The sequence below is a fragment of the Chanos chanos genome, chromosome 10 (genome assembly GCF_902362185.1).
Source record: "Chanos chanos chromosome 10, fChaCha1.1, whole genome shotgun sequence".
NCBI lineage: Eukaryota > Metazoa > Chordata > Actinopteri > Gonorynchiformes > Chanidae > Chanos > Chanos chanos.
The window spans coordinates 16,420,164-16,447,329 of NC_044504.1; the positions used below are offsets into that span (position 1 = coordinate 16,420,164).

General features: G+C 40.0%; 1 protein-coding gene across 1 annotated transcript; it reads right to left on the minus strand.

The window, feature by feature from the left end:
* Positions 1-156: 156 nt before the first annotated feature.
* LOC115823361 (receptor-type tyrosine-protein phosphatase epsilon-like) lies at positions 157-27,166 on the minus strand. Its single transcript, XM_030787411.1, has 21 exons — positions 27,147-27,166; positions 11,868-11,908; positions 9,254-9,325; positions 8,777-8,873; positions 7,781-7,854; positions 7,230-7,363; positions 7,012-7,102; positions 6,795-6,871; positions 6,628-6,664; positions 6,391-6,488; positions 6,068-6,187; positions 5,506-5,669; positions 3,963-4,098; positions 3,619-3,768; positions 3,153-3,246; positions 2,931-3,007; positions 2,539-2,673; positions 1,871-1,996; positions 1,224-1,375; positions 350-485; positions 157-231 (listed from the first exon to the last, which is right to left on the minus strand). The coding sequence occupies exons 1-21, from the start codon at positions 27,164-27,166 to the stop codon at positions 157-159; spliced, it is 2,106 nt and encodes a 701-aa protein (XP_030643271.1).

Below are 27,166 nucleotides of genomic sequence, written 5' to 3' on the forward strand. Positions count from 1 at the left end.
TATTTTATGAGAAATAGGATAAGTGCATTTTGAGTTATTAGGTATTGGTAGAAGCAACATCCCTCAGTTCAAAAATATAGTCTGTGATAGCCATCTTTTTTCCCTTGAGAAAGCTCATTAAGACCCAGGAAAAAAAAAAATCCACAGCTTCACTGATCATTTGAAATTGGCATAGTCTGAATAAATGTCCACAAAATCTTGTACCACTTTGTAGCAGAAGTCATACTGTTCCTGGAGGAAAAAGACAAAACTATAATTACTAATATGATTACTGTCATATACACCATATGGAAAACTGAGAAGTTGTACTGAATACATAGTAAAAGTGTGAGAGCTGATAAACACGTACCACAGTCTGGACCATGTGAGGTCTCTGCATGCGTAAGCTCTTGACTGTCTGGAACACATCTAACAGACCCTCAGCTTTGACCCGCTCAAGAATGTTGCTAAGGGCAATGAAGGTTCCGGTCCGACCAGCCCCGGCGCTGAGAGAAAAACATTCTATCAGTGACAGGACAACATTTTATCAACTGAAATGAGTTGTTTTATAAATAATCTATTAAAAAAACTGCAGTTTTGCTTCTGTTCCACATGGTTTTGGTAGCACCACACAACATTGTGTGTTTATGAGAGAAACAGAGAAATGCTTTTGTGCTCCAAAAGCCACCCCCTTTTTTCGGAGACACAGGGTCCTGCTTTTATAGAAAAGCCCTTTTCTGCTGCAACTAACCTTTCTTCTCCTCATTTCAGTGGAGAAGCAGAAGCCATTTCTTAAGACTTAAAGTTTATGTAAAGCTTATGATGTAACAAGGTATATATAAATAATCTGCCTGATGATTTCCAAATCAAACAGAACTCAACTGTCGTGTGAGGCTTTGTCGAGGTCTACTACATATCTACCACATTTCAGCCAATGACGACAAAGGTCAGGTATTCACAGAGGCATGTGTTCTTGTGTAGAGTCAATCATTCATAAGTTGTTCCTCTGCCGCTTGAGAACAGGTACATGTGCGTTTGTGTGCATGGTTCCACGTGGGCTGGTTTATCGTGACGTGCATTGTCATTATCGAGCTCTCTCGGATTAGAGGGCCTTAGAGAAAGCTTTAAGGTCACTGACTCACAGAGGCCTCTGAGGAGGTTCAATCTGCTTTACACAAAAATAAGTGTGTGTGTGTGTGCGTGTGATTAGGTGTACGTGTATGTGTGTGTGTGTGAACGCTTACCTGCAGTGTACCACTATAGGGTGATTTCCTGACTGTTGCTGTTGTCTCTGTACAGCCGCAATGATGTCAATCATTCCTTTCCCCTCCGATGGGATTCCGATTTCCGGCCAGCCATGGAAGTGGAAATGCCTGACCACTCGTGTTTGTTTTTCCTGGTGGAACAACAGCCCACGACCATGTTATGTCCCCACCGCCGTGTCAGGGGTGAGTAATTACATAAACAACTACACACATTGACCTAACTGTGGGGATAACTCATGAAACCATTTGTGTTATTGTTTGCCCAGTAACTTGTCTATTCTATAATTATGCGTATAACTACTTATATTATATAGTATTATGTTGCACTTTTGAATTATATTATATTATCGCTGCAAGCTATAAGCTTGCAATCTTGACAGTATTCCAAGACCAGAAAAACTTGAACTTGTTTTAATGATGCTACTCTGTCTGAAACTGTGCTAAACTGAAATGTGGCTCTACAATAACATTCAGTCTGTATCTTCAGAAGTATTGATGAAAAACTGTTCTTGAAGTTTTAAGAACAATTATCCGTGTAAAGTATTGGTGTGAAAGTGTTGTTGTGTAATGCTTCTTGTGTGTGAGTGTGTGTGTACCTAAAGAATGATTTTGTTTTTGGTACTCACAGGTGTGTATGTAAGCAGTAGGTCTCTGAGACTGAAGGTTTCACACAATGTGTCTCTCTTCAATTCTAAAACATACTCTCCAAAGGTCACAGCGCCCTCTGCTGGCCAGTAACGCACACACTTTTCCTGAGCACAAAGATAAACACATGCATAAATACACAGGTACAAACACATAGGTACGTGGACACAGGGGAGGGGATACAGTACATTAGTTACTTCATATTACTTCAAAAACGTGCAATCATTTCAAATAACAGAATATTATCATTGTTATCATTTTGATCAGGGAGGTACTCAATGAAATATAATTATTTAGTCACCAAGACAACATAAGTAACATAAGTCAAAAGTCAAGTCTGTGCAATGGGAATGTTTTTGCACTAATATCCTACTGGACAATCATCTGGGCCTAAGTCATTTCCCTAACTGAGAAATCCCGCATCATGGAAATCTCCCAAGGGCACTGTGGTCTCATTACGATTCTGTTTGGATCATTATGAACATGTACACAGCCATAATGCTGATTGCAGGTTTGATAGCTGTGTAATTCTGCATTATTAATAATGCTAAAGGTAACGATGATGGTCATATTCATGGCTCTGACTGTATTTGAGATGATAGTTGAGGTTATGGTTGCAGTAGTGTCTGTAATGTGTTTGCTGAGGCACCTGCTCTCTCTCCTTCAGTTCAGTCAGCATCACAATGGAGTGACATTTCCACTCCCACACCATGCGCCAGAAATCTTGCACTGTGTGAGTCAGGGGTCCCTGAGTGGCTATGAAATAATCCCTCTGTCTGTAACCCTGTCACAGACACACACACACACACACTCTGTTAATCACACGCACACATACAGCTTATATACACACACATCCACGCACACACGCACGCACACACACACACACAGTAACTTGACATAAAAGAGTGAGCAACACTGTCAGGCTGTCAGAAGTGACTTCACACTAATTTACATATTTTTTGGTCTCTGACACACAAACCACAGTTATTATTTTAACGACACAAATACACTGACACAAGGGAAATATGAGGAAATTCTTACATCTATGAAGGATGCATTAATGTAATCAGTGAACTCCTGACCTCTCTTCACAGACAATATCACTCTGTTAAAATCATCTAGAAAGAAAAGAAAGAGTCAAACCATGGCACTTGTTTGATCCGTTCAGGGTCACGGTTGTTGTTTTGCATAACAATGTCAGACACTGAATGTGTCACTGAAATGTCATATTTATGTATATGAATGTGATGAGTGGCTCCTTACATGGAATGATCTGGAGCACTCTGTTCTTCCTCATATTGGCTGGCAGATTACCTGTCCTCATATTCTCCTTCATTATGCGAACGTTTGTCAGTTTCTGAGGAATAAACAAAGGACACACTGTCAGTGTAAGGTAGGTCAGTTCCCATATAAAGACTTTGGGATCTTCTGTGTTGTCGACTGTTTGGTACACTCAGTAAAGGAGGTTTCCTTTTAAGACCCTTAAGAGCATTCATCTGACAAGAAACTGCTCAATGATTTCTTCTCTGCAGAATGCAGAGGTTCAAAACTGAAATTTGAAAATAATTTAAAATATGTGAAAATACAGTAACAGGGAGAAGACAAGGGAAGAAAAAAGAAGAGAAGAGAGGAGAGGAGAAGAGAAGAGAAGAAAAAAGAGAGGAGAAGAGAAGAGAAGAGAGGATAAAAGAAGAAAAGAAAAGCAAAAAGAAGAGAAGAGCTCTCTTACTCTGAACTCTTCCTCTAAGCCCACTCGGTCCATGTGTGTGTGTGTGCTGTGGAGTCTGTGCAGGTGGCCCTCCAGAGAGGCAATGTCTAACTCAGTGTCTCCATACAGATAGTGCTCCAGTACGGCCTGGTAGATAAAGGAGTACTGCATCTGAGAGATGGAAAGAGGGGGTGAAGAGAGGGAGAGAGAGTCAATATAAATATTATATTCAAAAACCCAAATGATGAAAAGCAACCGCTCTTTGTAACTCTCACAATTTTTTCCAGAGGGCATATAACATGGCATTTTGTTCTTGTGGTTGATTTGAGTGTTATCTGGATATGAGTGGGGATAGAGATACTTACATCAGTCTGAACAAGCTGACAGCGCTGATCTCGTATTCTGGACACAAACCCAAACACATCCACTCTCTGCTCTGCCTGCATCATATCCATCATAGCATCAATTACAATGAAAGTTCCTGTCCTGCCCACCCCAGCACTGCACACACACAGACACAGAGAGAGAGAGGGAGAGAGAGGTTATCGAAAGGTTTCAAAAAGAATACATATCTATTTCTACACACTTGTCAAATTAAGACATCAGATAGTTCATAATACAGCCAGATAGGTAGAGTATTTTAGTCAACTATTCTGTGACTGAAAAACCATAGGTACAGAATCTTGATTATTCGTGTCCTGATTAACAGAAAAAAGGTCCTGGGGTTCAGAGTGAGATGTGTAGGTGTTCATTCAAGTCTATGTGAATATCTGTTCCAAATACACTTTGAGAACCTCAGATGGTGTGTTAGTGAGGAGCCTGCTTGGACAATGAACCATCTTCACGGATATAACAGGCAGTATGACCTGGTAAATCTGGGCTATGCAGAATGCTCTGGAAGCATCACGGATGTCCAAGCTATCTCACAAATTCTCTGCCCGCATGACTTTTACATGTGTGTCAAATAACACTGTAGTAAACAAGTTGCTGAAAGGAACTGAATATTCAGATCCTCCTATGCGTGGTGTGACCTGCCCCAGTGAACTCCAGACCCACAGGCATAGTGTGACCCTCGTGACTGCCTGGCTCCTCCAGAGCAGACTCTCCACAGAGGGGAGCGGAGTGGAGATCAGGGAGGATGAGGGCAGCTCAGCAGGATACTGTGGGGTTATTCATGGGGATTAGAGCAGGGTCAGGCCTGGCATTCTAACCCAGGCTGTGAACACATATGTTTAAGGGCTCTTTTCCAGCAGCTGAAGAACCCACCCACACACACACATACAGGGTATGCAAACAGAGAGATGCATGCACAAATATGCATGCATATTTGAATACAAACACACTTGCACGTGCGCATACACCCGCACACACACACACACACACACATACACAGCTGTTGCAGCAGTTGCCGGGGCTTTGGCATTTCAGTGATGTAGAACTGTACTGTTGCATGTCTAAAGCAATTCCTCTCATAGTCCATCAGAGCCAGGGGCTAACATCACCAAGACACCGTCTGACAAGCTGTTTACTGGATAATCTAACATTCACTAACATATTTATTTAATTTACACCTGATAAGGACCTGATCCATATCATACACATTGAAAGAGTGTACATGACTAGCCTACAGTGTGTGAAACCTCTGTACAGTACGGACCAGTGGCAAAATCATGTTTTTCCCAGTCTCTGAATACTCAGTCAGCCTGTAATCTCAGTAGATTATTTGAACAGACAATGATTAAAATGACGTATTCTTTCATGTAGAATGAATATTGTAAATGAAAAGCTTCTTTTGTTTAGAATAACGGTTTACTGAAAATATACATGGCCACGGTGAAACATATTTATGCCAGTGTTGCCATTAAAAACACTCTTTATAAGAACTGATGAGCCCAGGGTTGGTCGTACCTGCAGTGGACGATGATCGGCCCGGCGTGGGTGGGGTTCACACTCTTCACCTTCTTGAGGAACTTGAGCATGCCAATAGGAGAGAGCGGCACTCCAAAATCTGGCCAGCTAGTGAAGTGGAGCTGAGTGATCAGCCGAGGGGCCCTATAGCCATCAGGTGCCTGCTGGAAACCATGGAAACCAAGGGCATTAAGAAAGAGACACACGCACACCTCTGCAGGGAAAAGTTTACCATGGACATGTATGGACAGACTGACTAGCAACACTTGACAGGTTTAGTTCTATCAATTATGGTCATTTAAATTCATGCAATTTATAATAGATAAAGATTAACATTAACATTTCTTCTTAACAAGTCAACATTTATTCATTTATATTTAGCCCTATATCCTAGTTCCTTAGAAAAAATTTCACACAATGTTAAGTCACACACACACAGAGAAGAAATGAAAGGGTAGCGTGAGAGTAAACACTGAGAGAAACCATGTTCTGAGATTTTACTTAATGCTGATGTAGATTTTGTGGGTTAGTAAGGGCTGGTAATGTGGGTTTAGGTACTTACATATTGTACACAGAACTTCCTAATGGTGTAGTCCACCAAGACCGTGAAATCCTCAACAGCAACTCTGACAAAACCGTACTGCCAACAGCCCTGCTCAGGCCAGTACTGATAACACTTCTCCTGCAGAAGTATACACACACACACACACACACACACACACACACACACACACACAGGTAAAAGAGCAGGTACACATATGAGACATTTTCTGTGAAATTAACCACAGAGCTCACTGAAGGGTAAAGGGACATTGTGAAAAAAATGCCATGCTGTCAGTAATACAGCACCACTGCAGTCACTATCCTGTCCTGACCATCAGTCACCTCTTTTCTCTCTCTGAGGTTAGTCAACATCACTATGGTAGCACATCTCTGCTCCCACACCATCCTCCAGAAGTCTGCCACTGTGTCCGGTTTTGGGCCTGCAGAGAGACAGAGAGAGAGAGGAGAGAGAGAGAGAAAGAGAGAGAGAGAGAGAGAGAGAGAGTTCCTCAGAATATAACTCTTTGGATAAACTGATCAAGACAAAAAGGTAATGAGCTTAATAATGGCCTCTCTCACCTTGAGCTGCGATGAACTTATTTTTTTCTCTGTAACCCTAAAGAAGAAGTCAACAAAATAAAGATCAATTTATCAATATCAGTACATCTACTTCAGTTTATGAAAGTATGTACTATGTTTAAATGTAAGACACTACGTTTGTTTCTGTGTATACTGAGAGAACCCACATCTATGTAAGAGGCATTAATGTAGTCTGAGCACACATTCCCATCTATGTGTGACAACAACACTCTGGAGTGGTCATCTGTTAAGAAGAAAAACAAAAATTCGGAGAGAATTCAGAAGCACAGTTACATATATATGTAAAATATATTATGTGTTTGTCTGGCAGAAGCTCAGAAAGCAGGATATCACAGTGTGTGTATGTATGTGTGAATGACTTACAGGGTAGTATGTTAGGATATCTGTTCTTTTCCCTGTTCTCCTCCCTGCTGGCCTCTTCAAACAAACCGCGGCCAAACCCACACGGCAAGGACTATATGCAAAGGACAAAGGTCAACAGCAAAGTGAAAAGTGAATAAAGAGCATATGTGAGATGATGAGAGAGAGAGAGACAGAGAGAGAGAGATAGAGCAAGAGAGAGAGAAAGAGCGAGCTCCTACATTAAATTCCTCTCTGAAGAGTTTGCCATCATCAGCAGAGCGTAGGCGATATTCCTCCTCCAGACAGTCGAGTGAGATGGGAAAATATCTCTTTGATGGAGAGGGGGATCTGGGGAGGAGTACCACTGTCTGCTCTGTGACAGAAAAGAGACGAGGAAAGAGTTCATATGTCACCTACCATATTCCAACCCAACCAATCAGGCTTCAAAGACTAAAGGTCACAACTCTTACTAAACAACTGGCTCAATTCAAGAGCATCTATTCTACATTCAAACATATTAGAGCAGTGCTGAGACACATCTCTGATTCAATTCAGAAATAAAATCACATTGAATTATATATTACTGCCTACACATGAAAATAAACAAAAAACATACCAGCTTCTAAAACACTGTTATCAACTCAATTTTCACATCTATCACAATGTGACTACAATTTAAACAAGCTGATAATCCTCCAACCAGATGCAGACAATCAGAACGAACCAAATTAAGCAAACAGCCTAGGGGGAAAAAAAAAAACTGTCAACCAAAAATCTGAGGTATGTTTACCTTGATCCTCCAGGAAGCCATTGGGGATCTTCTTGTCAACTGAGGTGACAAGATCCTTCCTCTGGCACCTAAACCTGTGATATCAAAAATAAAATGGAAATAAAACGGATGCATAGAAAAGAAGATTTAGAGATACTAAGACTGACACTATGCCTAAAACACACGTCTCTGTCTGCAGGTTGAAATGTTTAGTAAAAGACTGGGCAGAAGACACACCATTTGAAGCTGAATTTTCGCATGGGAGGTTGCTGAACGTCCTGACCATTCTGAGCAACTCTGACAAACACTGCTCTCGCATTTTACAACAGCAGCAGCTGTCTCTGGGCTGGGCGGGCTCAGAGATTACACATGCACACGCAAACACACACACATACACAGACACACACAAACACACGCGCACACACACGCTCTACAATTTTCAGACTCTCCTCACACAAATAAACTTTCATCCACATTCTCACTGGCCTAATTGTGTAGAAGCATAACATTGAAAGTAATAAATGTGTGACTTGTGGCTGTGTTTCTGTACGTGTGTGAACATATGCGTGAGGTACTGTGTGAGGATGTGTGTGAAGAACCTGAACAGGTCGACTGTGTGAAGATGTGTGTGAGGTACCTGAACAGGTTTGTTGTGTGAGGATGTGTGTGAGGGACCTGAACAGGTTGGCTGTGTGAGGATGTGTGTGAGGGACCTGAACAGGTTGGCTGTGTGAGGATGTGTGTGAGGGACCTGAACAGGTTTGTTGTGTGAGGATGTGTGTGAGGGACCTGAACAGGTCGACTGTGTGAAGATGTGTGTGAAGTACCTGAACAGGTTGGCTGTGTGAGGATGTGTGTGAGGGACCTGAACAGGTTTGTTGTGTGAGGATGTGTGTGAGGGACCTGAACAGGTTGGCTGTGTGAGGATGCGTGTGAGGTACCTGAAGAGGTCGACTGTGGGAGGATGTGTGTGAGGTACCTGAAGAGGTAAACCGTGTGAAGATGTGTGTGAGGTACCTGAACAGGTAGACGGTGAGCAGGATGAAGATAATGAGGAGCAGAGAGGTGATCAGAGCTGAGGGCAGCACGTGAGACCCCTGTGGTGCTGAGGTTTCTGATCAAAGAGAGCAACAGGGATCAGACACAGAGAGAGAGTGATCAGGGAAAGAAAAAGTGATGAGAAAAAAAGTGATTAGAAAGAGAAAAAGAGAGGATGACCGGGGAGAAGAGGAGACGGCAACTGGATGGAAAAATGACTAAAGAGAGAGAATGTGAGCTATTGTTAACATCAGGTAATATTGTACCAATCTATATTATCTCAAAAACTGGGAAGAAAATTGATAAAAATTTCATGGCGGCAATAAGCATTCTTCTTACTACATGTCAACAAAGGAGTTAGTTCTATAGGCTCAGTCTGACAGGAATCACTGCTAAATAAAATGTGTAGGTAAATCCATATTAGTATAGCAAACTAAAACAGTGCGAAAGACAAACCTGCTGTCTGGTTTCCATGTGATGAATGGTTGGACAACAGCGTTGTGGCCAGCAGAAATAAAATCATTGTGACTGTAACCAAAGAGGAAACAGAGGCAAAGTTCAACCATGACATAAACAACAGCATAAACAACAACGTCATTACTCTTCCAGCGTGACACTCTGCAGATGATACTAAGCCGAGGTGCAGAGCCAAGAAAATAATAATCATATAGTACTCAATCTGTGCACTAGAGGGCGCACTGACCTCACTGAAAGCACAACAAACACGGCACAGTTCATCAACTTAAACACAGACGTTTATCTCATAGTTTAGATCAGTGGGATCCAAGTGCGGATTATATATATGATAAGGGAGTATGGAGTTAGAAACTGTTACGCCACAAGATTAAGAGACTTGAAAACAGGCATTAAGGATTCTCTCATTGTGTGTATTACATGGCTTGTGCAACGTGGTGAAGATACAAATTGAACTGCAATTTTTCAAAAACATTTTATATTTTCATGTAGCGCTGTAGTATTAAAAGCTAAAGGAAAAAAAAAAAGAGGTCCTAAACACCATGGAAACAGAAGCTTGTGGGTAAGAAATCCTCAAAGATGTCACAAGCATTGAAATGTTGGCTCTGAGCACCAGTCCACACCCTGAAGGTCAAGTCATTTCAGAGACTGTGAATTCAGTGGCCAGATGGTCTCTGATAATGTCCTGATATCTTGCTCTCTCTCTCTCTCTTTCTCTCTCTCTCTGTCACACACACACGCACACACATACAAACACACATTAACAATAGGGGTTGTGGTTGAAGTTGCTGAAGAGGCAGATCTTGTGTTTCGTTGATGTGGTTAACAACTATTTTCAAATGGGTCTGAACAAATTATACTGCTCTCTTTTCACCACCTGATGATTGAAATAAAGTCTTAAAACTGTCTTACATCAACAGATAGGCAGCTAACAGTGCAAAATAAGCAATGATTCATAGAGCCACATCAAATATCTCCAATTTAATAGGAAAATATCCAAGATTAAAACCGGGCTTTTTAATCTGGCTCTAAAGAATTTGAACTCAGGCCTAATTTTCAGAGCTATCTCTGCAGACTGTGAGGATCTCAGGTGCCTCTGAGCACACGCACGCGCGGCTACAGCTAGCAGCCAAAAGCTATAGAAACTAGGACAAGAGCCGATCAAAGTCTCACCAGGGAGAGCGCTCTCTCATGTGTGTATGATGAGTGTGTGAACTGGTGTGTGTGTGTGTGTGTGGATATATGTGATGAGTGTGTGTGTGTGTGTGTATGTGATAGAGGGGGAGAGAGAGAGAGAGAGACAGGGAGAGAGAGAGGGAGATGAAGAAAGGGAGAGAAAGACAGAGAGAACAAGAGAGCTGGGGGAGGTGTCTGTGTGGGATGAGTACACGTGAGGATTTGTGTGTATGTGTGTGTATATTGGAGAGAGAGCGAGAAAGAGAGAGAGAGAGGGGGGGAGAGAGAGAAAGAGAAAGAGAGAGAGAGAGAGAGAGAGAGAGGTATGCACATGTGAGCGTTTCCTGTCTTAAAATATTAATCTCTGTGATGAACTAAAATAGATATAAAAGGCTGAAAGTTTATTTTTTTATGGTCATTAATTTTTATAAATCTGGCCATCTGACTATGAAACACCGTAATATGATATTCCTGTTTCATTCATTCATCAGATCCTTCCTGATAGGAGCCTGGCAAGTAAATGATATCTTAGTTTAGTGAAGTGAACTTGTAAAGTTATCCATTTGTCTTACACAGATCTCAGATGCCGAAAAATATCTGCTGAGTTTGCCAGGGATCTGTCCTAATACTTTTCACTGCTCCCTTTCCCTGTCACCTTGCTCTCTGAATCAACTCAATAAGCGGTCATTTTGATGAAAACTCTGGAAGGCATTCACTTGGTTGTTTGTTTCCTTGGTATTTCTTTGGTACACTCTATTTCCATTTTACTCTATTGCTTTGCTACTCTACAATTTTCCTAACATTAGTAGGAAAGGACTCAGATTGAGACTATATGGACAGGTACTCATCATTCATCAAAACTCCAAATACTTATTTCACAAAGGTCTGGTTTTAATAATTATCACTAGAGTTAAGGGTAACAAATCAGTAAAGCAATGTGACGTTTGGGAATTTTTCTCATTACATAGAATTAATTGAGGAAGATGAAAAAATAGACAGAATGTGCTTTATAGCCTGGGGGGGAAACTAGCTCTCCGCAGTAGGGTCCACAGCTTCAAACCTGAACAACAGCTACTTATTCAGGACTGGCTCTCAAATGCTGCTCAGAAAAGTAATATAAGATGTTACATTCATTAGAGGAATATTCCAACATAATGCATTCCATTTTTTTGAGTAACTAGCACTGCGTAATATATTACAGTTTTCAAGTAACACCCCAACATTGATCATAACACAATCAATATTAAGGATACACACACAACTCTTTACAGTTCTAATCTCCATGGAGACAGTCACGTCACACAAATGTCATCAAAATATCCCGTGGACGGAGGAGTGACTAACTTCTCTTTTCTGGCCGTGTCCATGGTACATGGGTAGCATGAGTAACATGCCGCGGGCCATGGGAGACAGAAGTCACACTCTGTATGCTTAGTGACCTTTCCAAGGTGAGAAGTGTGTCTATAAAAAAGTCAGATAAATGTGTGACAAAAACCATTTTCTTTGGTGAAAGGTACCACACCTGTAGGTCTCTGATAATTAGAAGAGCAAAGCAAAGCAGCAAAGAAGGAGAAAGAGAGAGAGTGAGAGGGAGCGATCATTAACCTATTTATATTCATTAGAGGAAAAACTCTCCATCATCAACTTTCAGGGAATTATGAACGAGCAGGTGAAAAGTAACGGACAAAAGGCCGACACCCACACAAAGACACAGACACAGACAGACAGACAGACAGAGAGACTGACACACACACACATCTATTTTGGTCTTACTTCTATCTACTGACTGTTCCAGTTGAACGGAGATAATCTTACTGTCGGAGAGTAAATCAGTCCATAGCAGAGAGCCGTGCTGGGAATACGTGTGACGTTGGTTTCTTGAGCTCTTTTTCAAGCGTTCACTTCATCCTAAACCGCTTTCTCTCAGATTCCGTCAGTAATTGAGTCACTCATTCAGGATAAAGCACTCCCTTCACTCAGGATTGGGAAGTCTTGTAATACCACTACCTGAGGAGAGGAGGGGAGACGAGAGGAGAGGAGATTCATTAGAGAACTAATAAAAAAGCTATAAGTTATAGACTAGTTGGACAAACACATGTGTGCAGGCCTTCATGGAACAAAGAAATATATCAAAAGTCACAGATCCAGCTATGTAACATTTATTACTATCAGCAGGCCAATCTAAAATATACAGTCTGTGAAATATGGAAAGTATTGAGTAGAGAACAGAAAAATATTCTCTTGACCTGAGAAGTCCTAAGCGTCACGCACAGAACAATAATCAGGAGTCCTGGGATTCCGAACCGTTGCCATGGTTGCATGGCAACAGGCAAGAGCCAAGCTGCTGATATAGCCTGGGACAAATGGGTAGATCAACAGGCCTAACATTTGGCACACTTTTCGAAAGCTCTGTTTTTAACACAACATGACAGTTCACAACTGCCTGAGTGCTCCTGCCGATGAAACCTATGTGACATGTTGGGCTGAGTGAAGGCTGTATTGACTCTACCTGTAAATACAGAAGTAAATGATAGCTTTTTTTTGTCGTTCAACAACAGCATTTTCTTTTTACATATTTCATCAACTACACAATACCTGCAAACAATAAAATAAACTGTTTTAATCCATACTTTGAAACTTGAGCATTACTTGTTGCTTGGCAACATCACTACACTAATTATGCTGGTTTTATTAGATTTTCAGTAGGTTCATCTGTGATGAGCTGGAAGGTAGACCTCATTCATTACGTAAGACTCTGTTGAGGTTGGCTTCTCCAGTCAAAGTCGTGATTTATTCTGTTTGAAACCGGATGTGTGCTGGTCTGCTTTGTCCTGCTCTAATGGTCTAACTGCAGGAGGCTGTGTAGTCAGAGTCTCTAGCCTCATTCTCTCACAGTCATCGTTGTTTGAGACTGACTCACAACCTAATACTTCTACTTCCTGTGGCTCTGTGTGCGTGTGTGTGTGTGTTGTGTTGTGTATGTGTGTGCGTGCTTGTGCATGTATGTGTTGTGTGTGTGTATGTGTGTGTGTGAACAATACTTGGCACCGCTGTGCAAGGCTCTCTGGCTTTGGAAACCCACGCAGTGAAGGGTCTTTAAGGTAGAATGCTCCAACTGAATGGTGTATTAATCTGAAGCCATGCAGAGCAAATCTCAGCCAATGAATGTGTCCCTGCTGGTCCACACTAAGGACGACAGCAGCAGTAACACCCTGGCCCAGACATGGTAGAGAGATTACAGGGAGGGGCCAGATTTGGAACAATCCAAATGTGGCATTAATCAGTGAGAAAAGCACTTGATTAATCAGCACAAAGTCAACTCTGTAGTGTAGTTTAGCCCCACGATCTATCATCCGCACATGTCCATCTCTGTACAACCAATAGCATAAGTAAACAAATAAACCCAAAGAGATAAGGAAAAAGGAGGCTCTGCACATTTATGAAAGTAAGTCTAATAAATTCACAAACTAAAGTGCTCTTTGTTTTCAAGGCCTGCAAGAAAGCTGCCAATGAGAAGAGACTGAGAAAGTAAGGACTTCTGGATTCCAGGAACCCCCCCCCCCCCCCCCCCCCAAAAAAAAAAAACCTAAGCTACTGAATAGATATGTAAACAAAGCTGAGTGAAGGCAGCTGTAAGGATGGTTGGGGGGAAAAAAGAAGCTGTCTTATGAATTAGCACGTGTTGATTACTGAATTATATTCTTTATCTCTAATCTTTCCTTTCTTTTCTCCTTGCCTCGGATGAAAGAGAATCACACGTCCAGCTGTGATGAGTAATCTGAACAGCCATCATTGTAACACAAAGCCTCAACTATAGACGTGAACTGGGCCTGTGATGGACGATAAAAAATAAGCATGTTTTAGGCTTCCCACACACTCACTCCTTCTTTTAACACTCCCTCATTTTCTCCCAGGCCTTTGCAGTCCACAGGTGTGAAAAACAAAGCCATGTTGTGTGTGCGAGCCACAATGCACATTCACAAACCTGCATAAGGAGATTGTAACAGATACACAGCCATCTGAGAGTGTTTATACACAAATAAGCACATTAACTTTAAGGAGATACACGTACTCTAAGACCATCTAATGCCACTGACTAAAGGGAGAAAGAGAGAGAAAGAGAGAGAGCGAGAGAGAGAGAGAGAAAGAAAGAAAAAAAGAGAGCGAGAGAGCGTGTGCGCGTTGAGTGCCAGTGCTTTGCCAAAGTAAATGACTGAGTCAGCTCATTGCCCCGATGTGGGAACAGCGCTCTCTCAAATTCTTTTGTGAAATAGAGAAACAAACAGGTGAAAGCTGTCACTCATTTTCAGTCTTTCCCACCAGTCCGTTCAGAAAGACATTTGTCCATTACTGAGTTTGACCTCTATTTTAGCTCTAGAACATGAATTCCTAATGTTTAATTGGCTATGGCGTACGGCCAACTGACGTGCTTTATAACCAAAGAGATGTACCATATTATGCTGCCTTGTTTTGCCAGCTAAAATCATTCATAAAAAAGCCTACACTGAGAAATCACAAGATTGTTTTACTCTTTACACAAAGCATGATATTATCAAATAAGGCCCGACTCTAATTGTCAAATATCCTATAGCATAATAAACTCGACATTTCCTGGCATTTCAAAGGCAGTTTCATTTGCTTGAATGGGTTAATGCCTAGATGGCATAATCCTAAACACACAACGCTTACTCATTACTGCACACACAAAAAACAAATAAGCCTTAACATGTCCTCGCAAAAGAGACATGTCCTATACATACAGCTCATGACTGAATGTTTCACGTTATTATTTTACAAAACATCTTCAATCAAAGGATGTAAGTAACTGCTTGACATGCCCAGATCTTATGATGTGTTAAATATAATTCATGTAATAATAATCCAAGTTAATGTGAGTGATGAATAATAGGGAAACATTATTTGAAAGATACATAATACTGTTTATTTGAGACCACTTCAGGGGAAAACAATCTGACTGCAGAAACACGCCAATGAAGACTGTGACATCACATAATAAAGACATTACTGACACAATCCCTCTATCTCCCCCCCCTCCCCAACGCACAAACACACGCACGCATACACACACATACATACGCACATAAACACACTTTTTAACTGTGTGTTTGATGTCACACAGTAGCGTTCATGAGCAGTTCATGTTCACTTAGTACACTGTCAATACTGGGGATTTTAAGCATACACAGAGCTAGATTCCACAGTGGGTCAGTTATTCTAATCTGTCTGTCACTGCTAGTCAATGCACACCCCTGACCCAGGCCAAGCAAACACACAGCACATCAGAAAGGATGCCAATCAAAAAGTTGAGTCAACTTGTATCTGGGCAGACACAGGGATGGACCAGACAAAAACATGAAAGCCTAACTGCCTCATGTGGGCTCATATATTCCTCAACCGTATGTGACTAGCTTTAGTTATGAAGGTTATTTAAGCAGTGGGAAGAAACATTTGTTACATTCATTGGTTTAATAATTAAATAAACATATGTAGAAATGCTCAGTAGGCAGAGTAGAAGTGAGGTTTATGGTTAACTACAATACTAAAAGGCATTAAAGACAATTAATGATGCACTAAATGCAAATGCACTAAAGTGATTTGCATTAAAAAAAAAAATGCCTTAAATTAATGTATACGCTCAGAGAACAATTATCAATGTTTTAAAATGTACAGAAATAAGTTCACTGCCTGTTATTAATAAAAAAGAAAAATGCCATTTAATTACAGGCCAGATGTTATGTTTCATAATGATAACTTACAATATGTTCCAAAATCATCTCACAATTCAAAATACTGCCATAGGCACTTTTCTACTAAAAAGTGTTTTTGACTGAGGTCAAATCCATTATTGGTCTTTAGCCCCTACAAAACTTGCCCATGGGTGAAATATCCACTCACTATTTAGTTACTGCCTTTGTTGTTTCACTGCGGAAGTTTGTATGGATCAGTGTAATGAAAATGGAGCAGAGAGACAGGTTTTTTTTTTGAGGGAGCAGATGCATTTCCGGTGTCTGAAGCTCATTGATCCAGCAGGGCTAACTGAGAAGCAGAGACAGGAAATCATTCAGAACTGCAGGAGACATGGAACAGTACCAGGGGTGAAATCTATCTCCCAGATCTAATAAACGCCCTTCCAAACAGCCTCTATCATGATCAGCCACAGAAAAGAAATGAATCAGATACATATACAGCATAAAACTGGCTTGCTTAGCTCACATTTCCCAGCTCTGTTTGAATCACCTCTCAGAGCTGTTCGGAAAAGAAAAAAAAGACAAGAACTCTGAGGGACATAGTTTTGTCTGTAATGGTATATTCTGGTGGTAGGCTATATTCCGGTATGTTCTCTCGCTTTTCTGAATTCTCTCTTGAGCAGTGTGATAAAAAGAAACGCGATGTTATAAGGGTTGTCTGGGAGTGCAACAGGGTTCAGTATTTGTCCCTCTGTGTTTTACTGGCCCTTTCATTGCTTTGACTGAGGACTCTCAGGTCCAAGCCCTTTTCCTGCTACACACTGAGCTGCTACTTCAGCAGTGGCACTTAGCCAAAGAGTAGTCAATATCGCCCACTGAGTGAGACCTGTGCTAATCATTAAACATTCATTCAAGCAATGTAGCTAATCATACAGCACTCTACAACTATTGAATATTTCATGTTTGTTCAGGTTCTGCCATCAAGCTCAACTTTGTGATAAACCAAAAAATTGTGGTGATAGGCAGTGATAATAAATTATAAAATAATAAAATATGGATTATCTATTTCTTTAGCCCCCCACCCCCCCGCCCCTTAACATAAGGTAGCGATAGCTTATTTTACAAGGATGTAACCTAAAGTTTATGGCTGGATGAAAAATGTATGTGGTTAAAAAAAGCATGCTTAAAAAAGCATGAAATGATAGCTCATAAATTTGAACTACAGGACATCACCCGGGATATGATGCAAGCATAAGAATACCAACAACATTTCTATAAAGATATTACAAGTTTACTGAATCTAACTGAAAAATCTAATACGTCCACGAAAAGGTTGATATTGCAACAGTGTATGACAAAAATTCAAAGGAAAATGTTAAGGATAACCATTCACCTCCACAAATGAAAAGCTTTCAAAAGAAATTAATTCTGAAGTCAGCACAGCCAGTCCTTTTAAAGTGAAAGAAAATCTTTTAGCTTCTCTTAATGGGTATCTCATGTCCTCAGGCAGCTACGACAAAGACTCATAAAATAATAATGAAAGCAGCACCACTGCCTTACATGTCTGAGTCACCAAAAAGAGAGATGCACTTTCACTGAATACAACAGAGAAATGACAGTCATGCCAAATTACAAGAAAAGGGCAATAATTACTCCCCAAAAACTGTGTTTAATTTAATTGCAGCTATAAAATGTAGTTGGTTAATCAACAATTATTCATCATATTTAAGCAAAACACGAATAAAACTAATTCTGACTGGAGTTGGAGGGTGTGTGAGGAAAGACAGAGATAGAGATATTGAGAACACTGAATGTATAGTGAAATGAGGAACTTAACACCATTTGCTGCAAAGATTCTAATCTGTGAGAAGATGACCTACAGTGACATTTCTAGGTCACAGCTCAGCCAATGCTACACATGTACAATTATACCCATTACACTTTGCCTCAGTCTCACAGATATATCACAGAAGAGAGGTTTTTAGGCCTTGCTTGAGGTTTAAAAAGTTTTAACTATGAGCAGCCGGAAGTGAATGTTGTGTAGATGCAAAAGAAAAAAAAAAAAATCAAACAAACAGGCAAAAATCAAAGAAAGTCATTTTTTGAGAAACTGCCTCCAGTCGCCACTCATGCTAATGGGGCTGAGTTATAGATAAGACCCCAGGACCACACATCATGACTTTCTGATCTGTGTTTTTATTCCCTAAACTATATCATCATAAACATTTTATAGTGTCCTCTTTTTTCAGAGAGCAAGAATGATGGTAACAAATAACAAATAGCATTACATCTTAAAGTGTAAGAAATTCAAGAGATGTCAAATGTTCTTGCTCAGTCTGAGAAAAAGGCAAGACATGGAATACAATATTTACAATATTTCAATACTGTAGTATTGGGAAAATATTCAATGTTTCTGACCCGTTCCAAACCACCAATGGCACAACTTTCATAATCTCTCTCTAATAGCTTTATCTTGTTGATCTTGACTCAGAATTTTCAAAAATAAATACACAAACTCAAAGAAACAAAATGAAGATATCATCATTAACAGGAAACACACGCCTTGAAACTTACATGGAGAGATACATAACCATAAATTACAAAATCAGCAGCCTTGCACATACTTTATGACCAAAACGCACACACAAACTGTACCCTGCATAAGAGGCTTCAGGAGCTACAATCCCAGGCAAAATTTCACACTGTCTCACGCGATAAATCATTACGCATCTCTCCAAATCAAACCTTGGAAGCAACTGTATAAATGTGATTTGCAGAGGTTATATTGGCCATATAACATATATTATCTTCCCACTAATTAGGTCAGTCTGTGAATGTTAGTCACACCCAGGCTGCAGATTCAAATGGGTCATTAAACTGGTCCATAATTAATCTGAGGTCATTTGGAAGGAATATAACAGAGAAGTCTGCTGATCCCTGCAGTTTCCACACATCACTGAGTACCAACACACCACTAGCTGTCTAGGGAGAAGATTCCAAAGCTGTGATAATGGTGTATGCGGTGTACTGAATCCACAAAACGATTCTATACCCAGAGCAGCAACCAGACTAATAAAGACTACCCAAATCAGATTTTTTATAACGCTCCAACATACTATACCTTACTATTTCATAATTGTAACATGCAGATAAACTAGCCAGTGTTGCGAGGAAAAAAAATATGCAAATGCAATCAAACCCCCAAAACATGAATATTGCATGATGCTAGCTTTGGTTATTTCATAAAGCTGAAAAACAACATAGCATTGTTTACAGAGCAACCTCGTGTTAAAAGCAAAAACAGTAAACACAAATCAGCCTCGGTTCAATTCCCACATCACAGAGAGAAGACAAACTGCCTGTTTTACCTGACTAACACACAGGCGCACGCACGCACACACACACACGCACGCACACACACACACACAGAGTGAGTGAGAGCTCAGAGATGCCTCATCCTCTTGTCAGCCTGTCGGGCCCTCAGGCAGCTCACCTAAGACCAAACCAACAACAGAACAAATGCATATTCACCAAAGTGTATTCTGTTTGACTGACACATACAAATCTGATCTGATGTCACACAACTGTTTTCTATGTGGTATCCAGACATACCAGTTCCCCAGGCAGCAGGGGCTTTTGCGACAAGACAAAAATCGGTGAGGCCAAACAATGCTGATGAAGACATCAGACTTAAATCAATGGAGTGTGTTGCATTTAGAAACACAAGTATAATCACACAGCTCTGCACAGGCGACATATACAAAACATTAGTCACAACTGTACATAATTTGTACAGTTCCCTCAGTGTGGAGAACGAAAGAGATACACTTATTTTTTTACACAGCACGTAAATACTATGTTTGTCATTTTTTTATATGACTATCTTTAAAAAAATGAATTAACAAACAGTCATGGATTCACTTAAGTTATTTTTAATCATAAATGAAATATAAAATGACAAGCGTAAAGTTTTGCAAATTTCCATAGCATAGCATCTGTCTCACTAAAAGCAGACATTCAGCACTGTGAATGCAGGCAGGTCTGTAGGTCTGAGCTGTTTAACAACATCCCTGGCTATAAATTGAACCTCTGAGAAAAAGTAATCATGAAATTAATCTGCATTTATGCACGGCCACTGCCTTAATCCTGGCTGCTGCACTCTCTCTCTAGAAACAAGGTCACAGTACGTGTTAATATACCACGATGATATATAATTCATAACATCCAGAGGAAATGCATCTGTAAGACTGACTGATGTTATTATTTTTGTCTCCCTGAACATTTAATCTGTGTTTGAAAAAGAGATGACTGATTGTGTGAATGGAAAGGATCAATAATGCATGTGAAAGCAAAGTTACCGCTCTCTCAGTGTGATATGCCTGCTCGGACCGGATGAACAAATACTCCCTTTAGAGTTGTCTCAATTACATACACCACAAATCAAGATGAATGGACGTGATGCACAATGGCAATGTAACACCTTTTTCCCAACAGTAGAAGAGTAAGTTATAAAATCGGTTATGTCTTAGAAACTGGGTTTTAAAGCATATGATTTGCTGCTTTACCAATATTTTCTTTTTAGAGCCAACTTTTTAAACTGACTTTAAAGGCAGGCAGGCAGGCAGATAGATATACAAATGGACAGATATTGGTATATATATGAAAGAAAGCAGAAAGTATTATGCTATGATATTTTAAAGTCTGTCTACCTTGGGTGATTTTAGGTGAGCTGGCAAAAGCCTTTGGGCTGAGGTAACATTATTTAAGAATTTTTTGACATTTATTTATTTTTAAAAACGTTTCACTTATTGATACTCCTCTCCATCTCTTTCTCTTTCTCTCTCCATCTATCTCTCTCCACTGCCTCACTAAATCTACTCCCAAGCTGCAGTCTTTACACAGCTTGGCAAACAATCACACACATACACACACACACACACACACACACACACACACACACACACACGCACTCACTCTGTTTCTGAACAGAGTGATGAAGACAAAGTAAACATTCAATATGTACGTGAAGTGCACACTTAATGTCGAACACATGACACAATTGGTGTTTGCATTGGCACAGCACTACTGCTGAATGAATAGGACACACCCAACCTCACTGAACCGTCTATGTCTTTAGTACAAGCAGGGCAGAGACTACAGTTAGAAGCACAAGACTCAAAGTACAAGTCGAAGCACTGTGCTACTTGCTTAGCTCTCAATTAAGTCTTAGCTCCATTAATCTGTGAAACATAACAACCCAGTAACAAATATATTGAAATTGTTTAAAGCTTCCACATGCTATCCATTATAATGTCTGAGAAAGATGGGACAGCAGATGATGGAATCCATCAAATAGTTAAGTGTACTGTGAGGGATAAGAATTATTTGTTATTAACAAAAGCACTTTGTTTTACAATAACATTTATTCTATTATCTCTGTGGTGGTGTGAAATGTACTTTTTACTATAAGGCTTTCCCACTACACTAAAATCCACGACAAGCAAGAATACCAGTACACTCTCTATAATGACCCTGAATAAGTATAATCCTCCAGAGCTCCTATAGACAAGTCCTGAACTGCTTATTCTCTATCTTTAAGAAGATTTCTACTTCTAAAACTCAGGCCACATAATCTAATTTGATTCTCCAGAAGAAATCACACAGATTAAAAAAAAAATCTTCATGCGATGTCATGAAACACTAAACAAAACAAATAAAAACTGCATAAAAAAGAGACTGACCTGGTCGCACACTTCATAAATTTATAAAGCAGTTGGACGGAAACAGTTTATATATATATATATACACACATATGTGTGTGTGTGTGTGTGTGTGTATATATATAGAATATATATAAGCCTTATAGGGTATATGACAATTAAACATTAGTCTAAGTAAACCAAACCAGCCCTCTAAAGATTACTCTCATTTCTAGCTATATCGTTACCTTTTCTTAAGATGCAGCCTCTAGTCGGGATAAACTAGAGAAGAATTCCGTAACAAACAAATAAATACCCACAACAAATATTACAGTGCGGTTTCTTTTTTTTCTTCCTTCCTTTTCACATTCACATATGTGGATTACCATTCAGCACCACTACCTCTCAGAATATTTGCTAGAAATATGACTCGCCTTGTGAGGTTACTGTTCACTCCAGTATTACCTCGTCCTACCAGATGATAAAGGGCTTTTGCCCAAACGGCAGTGAGACAATAGACATACCGACTCCGTCCTATGTCTGCCATTTAAAATGTGATGGTACATTTGAATGTTTTAGGGATACAATGACACAAAAGAATAAGATAGACCGCTGTGCGCCCACAGACAGCACGAGTGCAGTTTCTGTGTTCCACTAACCCATATCCAGAGAGCAGCGCGTGGGTATCCCCGTGTGTCATGTCCCTGCACGGTCAGATACCGCCGCTGAACATTTCTAACCTATTGCCAATAAACAAGGCATTTGTGTGATCCAATCTTTGGATTGCAACAGATTTAAAGGATGCAAATAAAACGGCTAACTAGCCTCTCCTGCAGCCTATAATTTCTGTAGGCTAGGTAAAGGCAGCCCACCGGGGTTCTTCCAAGGACACACAAGCATTTAATGTATAACTGCAGACAAGCCTTTTCCTGGCTAGCTATGATATTTTTTGCCGAAACTATATTATTTTTTTCTGTTCAATACATTTACCTTCCTCATAAAGCATAAAATTAAACGTAAAGGAAAGATACAATACACATCCGCCAAACCACTCTTACCGAGAACGTTAAAATGGAGATGTCTACTTGTCACAGCGGCGCGCCTCGTCGGACGTGAATACGAATTAAGGCGACACATGTATCTTCTTTAAGATGATAATACCTCATAAATTAGCTGATGCACGATTTAACTACCATCATCCAGCCAGTCACTGTGCCCACACTAAATTCCACCGTGCAATGCGAACTTGGCTGCGACCTGTCTTGAGCACTGTACAGTGTAGACGGCGTGTAATACCTCTGCCGTACACATGGCGGGAACTGAGCATGTCTTTGAACTGACGACCTCAGCGCATAAATCTGAAGCGGAGCTTCTCCACCAGGTCATATCTGGGATTTTCCCTCTTTTATACTTTACAAATGAGGCAAAATCGTTTTTTGACATGTAAAACTGTCGCGTTAATTCTGCTAAAAGCAATGCCCAGCATAACCCATCCTTTAGTAGTCGAGAAACACAGCCCACTGTCCATTTTTGTGATTCAACCAGTGATTATTGACCAGTAAAGAGGGATCGTAAATAGTCCAGCAATCTCTGGTCAAAGTCAGGATTTAAGTGCATTTAAATATTGTGGTGGGAAAGAGCATATTTTCTGTTCATTTTAAAGTATCACAAATCCAGAGAAAATCATTTCAGGCCTCTCCTCAGGTGGCTAAAGCAGACAGAGACACCTGGTGGTCAGGGATCCAAGCCTTGTTAAATGAGCATGTCCACTTCTGTTAGACTGTCACACACGTAGAACTTGACCTGAGCATAAACCATTCATTTTTATTTTACTATTTATTGCAGTCCAAAATGAATTAATATATAAACTACTCACTTTATGTACTCACTATATAATCAATGTATATAAATCATGCATAAATATGTAAAACAATGTGTTGAATGCATTCAGTGAAAGTTATGAGAATATGAACAGTCTCTCAGCGGTATAGTGGTATAAAGTTAAATCTGAATACATTGAGAATACGTGTGTATGGTCTTGAATGATCTCATTTGAAGATGTTTTTGAGATTAGTTTAATTGTAATGATGAATGTGCTTCTTACAGTTGAATAACATGTTGATTTGAATGAAAAAAGGTGTAATGAAACTACGTGCCGACGTATATCTACGTTTATATTTAAATCATCTCAGCTGTATGAGGTTACATCTACCTCTCCGCTCCTCTGTGATGTAGACTGTGGTCATTTACCTAAGGATAAGCCAGTTTTATATCACATGTGTTTGTGTTTTATTCATCTGTGGTATTTTGTGGACATTCTATGAGCCACCAGAGGGCAGGCTTTAATTTTGTTATCTACAGCATCAACAGCAAATGCAGGTTAGCAGGACTACTACTACTACTACTATTAACAATAACAATAACAATATATATGTGAAAATGCAGGTTAGTAAGACTACTACTGCTGCTGGTACTACTACTACTACCACTATCAATAACTCTCTCTCTCTCTCTCTCTCTCTCTCTCTCTCTATATATATATATATATATATAGACACACACACACACACACACAAATACAAAATACACACAGTGGAAACCGCTTATAGTGATCACGGCTTTAGTGATCAACCGCTTGTATGGATCAAAAAGCTCTGGACAGATTCATTCCTATACAAGCACAATACGGTATAATAATTCACTTGTAGAGATCAAGTAGTCCGCTTATAGTGTTCATTTTGGGTCCTTTTATACATGACAACATAAGTATAAATAATTAAAACTACGGTAATCCTTTTTTTTTAACTTTACTTTCATAGGCCTACTTTGTCTCGCGGTAATCCGTCTGCCTCCGACTAGCCACTTGAGGCTAATGCTCCGTGCACAGAGATCATGACGGGAAAAAGAAAGTCATTTTCTCTCAATAACGAACGTAGACTCATGCCAAATGAACGTAGATTCATGCCGTAGACTCATGACAAACTGGCAAAAACGAACCAACGAGATTCAGCGGCGAAACTTATTGTTCCTCAGGATATTTTACGGATAAGTTTGATTTCACACTCTACTACCAGATCGGCATTGAGAGCCCACAGTTTATTTTCCATTCTCTTAAAAACAGAAATGCACTGAAGCCCCGGCAAGCCGTGGCTTAGCCTGTGTTTGCACTACGGACCTTACTGTATTTTGTTAATCGCACAATACTTTTTCGTTTTAGGCTATGGCCTAATTATAATTTGAACTACAATAAACTATATTTTATATACAGGACTGTACTGTATTACAGTGTATTTGAATTATACACAGTTCACTAATTTAGTTTGTACAGCGCTGTAATTTGAAAAGCGTTTGAAACAGCTGCAAGCCTAATGTATTTTGACAGAGTCCATATAACTGAATGAAAAAAAAAAAAAAAAAAATATATATATATATATATATATATATATATATATATATATATATATGGTGGTTGTAATAGTTATAACAGTGGCAGTGTCATGTTGGAGGATAATTAATTTAGTATTAGTGAAATGAGAACATTTGTTTCAGAGGGGGGAAGTAGTCTAGCAACTATAAGATGTTGTCTCAGTGTTTTGGTGTATGTTTGATTGCAGTGGAGTTTGACTGTATTCCCTCATGTTGTTCAGGTCAGCTCTGTGTTTGGCCAATAGGGTCAGGGCAAAAAAAAGGAGGGGGGGGGGGTAAAGTCAAGAGAGTTCAAGTGGTGAACCCAGACAAATGTTATCAGACCTAACTTGTTTGTGTCTGTAACTTTATTTTACCCATCTCCACTTTCAAAGAGCCATCTACAAATACTTTACAGTGCCCACCATTTTACATTAGTATCTGTTAGTATTGTTGACATGAAGAAACACACTATTATACAGATATTATCTTTGACCATGGGTCTGTGGGTCTGGATTGAGTCTCTGGCTCTGGCTCTGTGTGTGTGTGTGCACGCGCGCATGTGTGTACATATGCGTGCAGCCAATTTTTCCTGCCTGCACTCATTGCCCTGCACTCATCTCTGTGTTTACATGTACACACAGAGCAACCTGCCAGAGTCAGTGTGAATTCTGGGAAGATCATGTCCATTTAGTAGACCTGCTCAAGGTGAAACAGTCAGTTATCAAAACCTGACCATCTGACTTTAATCCCAATTATCACCCCCCCCCCCCCCCCCCCCCCCCGTTAAATTAGCATTAAAATAAAAGCATTTTTCATCTGAGCAGCCAACTACAATCATACTCAGAGAAGAGATAAAATATATCTCACAAAATAATAAATAAGGCTGCATGATCTTGATATTCAAAGTAAGTAAAGTAAGAAATATTCAGATTTCATTTTCAGATGAAATGTGCGGATTTGAACCACCAGTAATATTTTTATCTTAATTGGCACCTGTCAATCTCTGAGAACTATCAATTATACAGTTATACTGATTTAACACATAGCAGTGAAACAGGCAGGCATGAAATATTTGCAGATTATCACAGAATTCCATCATATGACAAATATGAAATATATGTATGTACATATGTATATATGTGCTCAGTAGCCAGTGTATTATCTATGGTTGTCTAGTACCAAGTTACAAAATTTAACACCTCATTGTTTCCATGGTGTGAAATCAGTTGAATGCCAATATAATGGTATCATGAAGAATACATTAGACTGGACAGTGGTACATTCGCACTGTAAACAGCCTGTTCCATCTCATCCCATGCATGCTTTACAGGGTTGAAATCTGGGGACTGTATGGGCCACTCACATAAAGTGAACTCACTGTGATGTACCTGTAACCATTCTAAGACAACACATGCTTTGTGACATGGTACTTTGTCCTTTTCGAAGCGTCCATTTGATGGAGGGTGAACTGTGGCTCTAGATAAACTGATGCACCTAGTCAACATCAGTACTCAGATCTGTGGCATTGCAGATAAACATTCTGTCCAAAAGTACACCTCTTCAACCAGCCTGTGCCACTAATGCAAGGCAGGTCAGTAGACTTGATACCTAAACCAAATCTTGCTTCTGCCATCAGCAGAGAAGAAGCAGGATTTGTCAACCCACTTCACAGTTGTCCAGTCCTAGCACTGATCTGTTCACTGGAGCTACTTCAATACCATACATGAAAAGTCATGGAAGGCAGCTTTTTCCAGATACTGTAAAGGCCAATGATTGTACCACATTGAAACTCACTAAGGTCACCCATGCAAAGGCGAACTGTTACTGAATCCCCTGATGCTCATACACATGCTTTAAATGATGACCTGTGACCATGAGACTTACTGTCTGTAGGGGTGATCCAT

Coding starts and splice junctions, on each gene's coding strand:
- LOC115823361 (XM_030787411.1), bottom strand. CDS start 27,166: ATGGATCACCCCTACAGACA. Junction 8,874..9,253: donor ACATGGAAACCAGACAGCAG/GTTTGTCTTTCG, acceptor CTCTTTGATCAG/AAACCTCAGCACCACAGGGG. Junction 1,376..1,870: donor TACTGCTTACATACACACCT/GTGAGTACCAAA, acceptor TTGTTCCACCAG/GAAAAACAAACACGAGTGGT.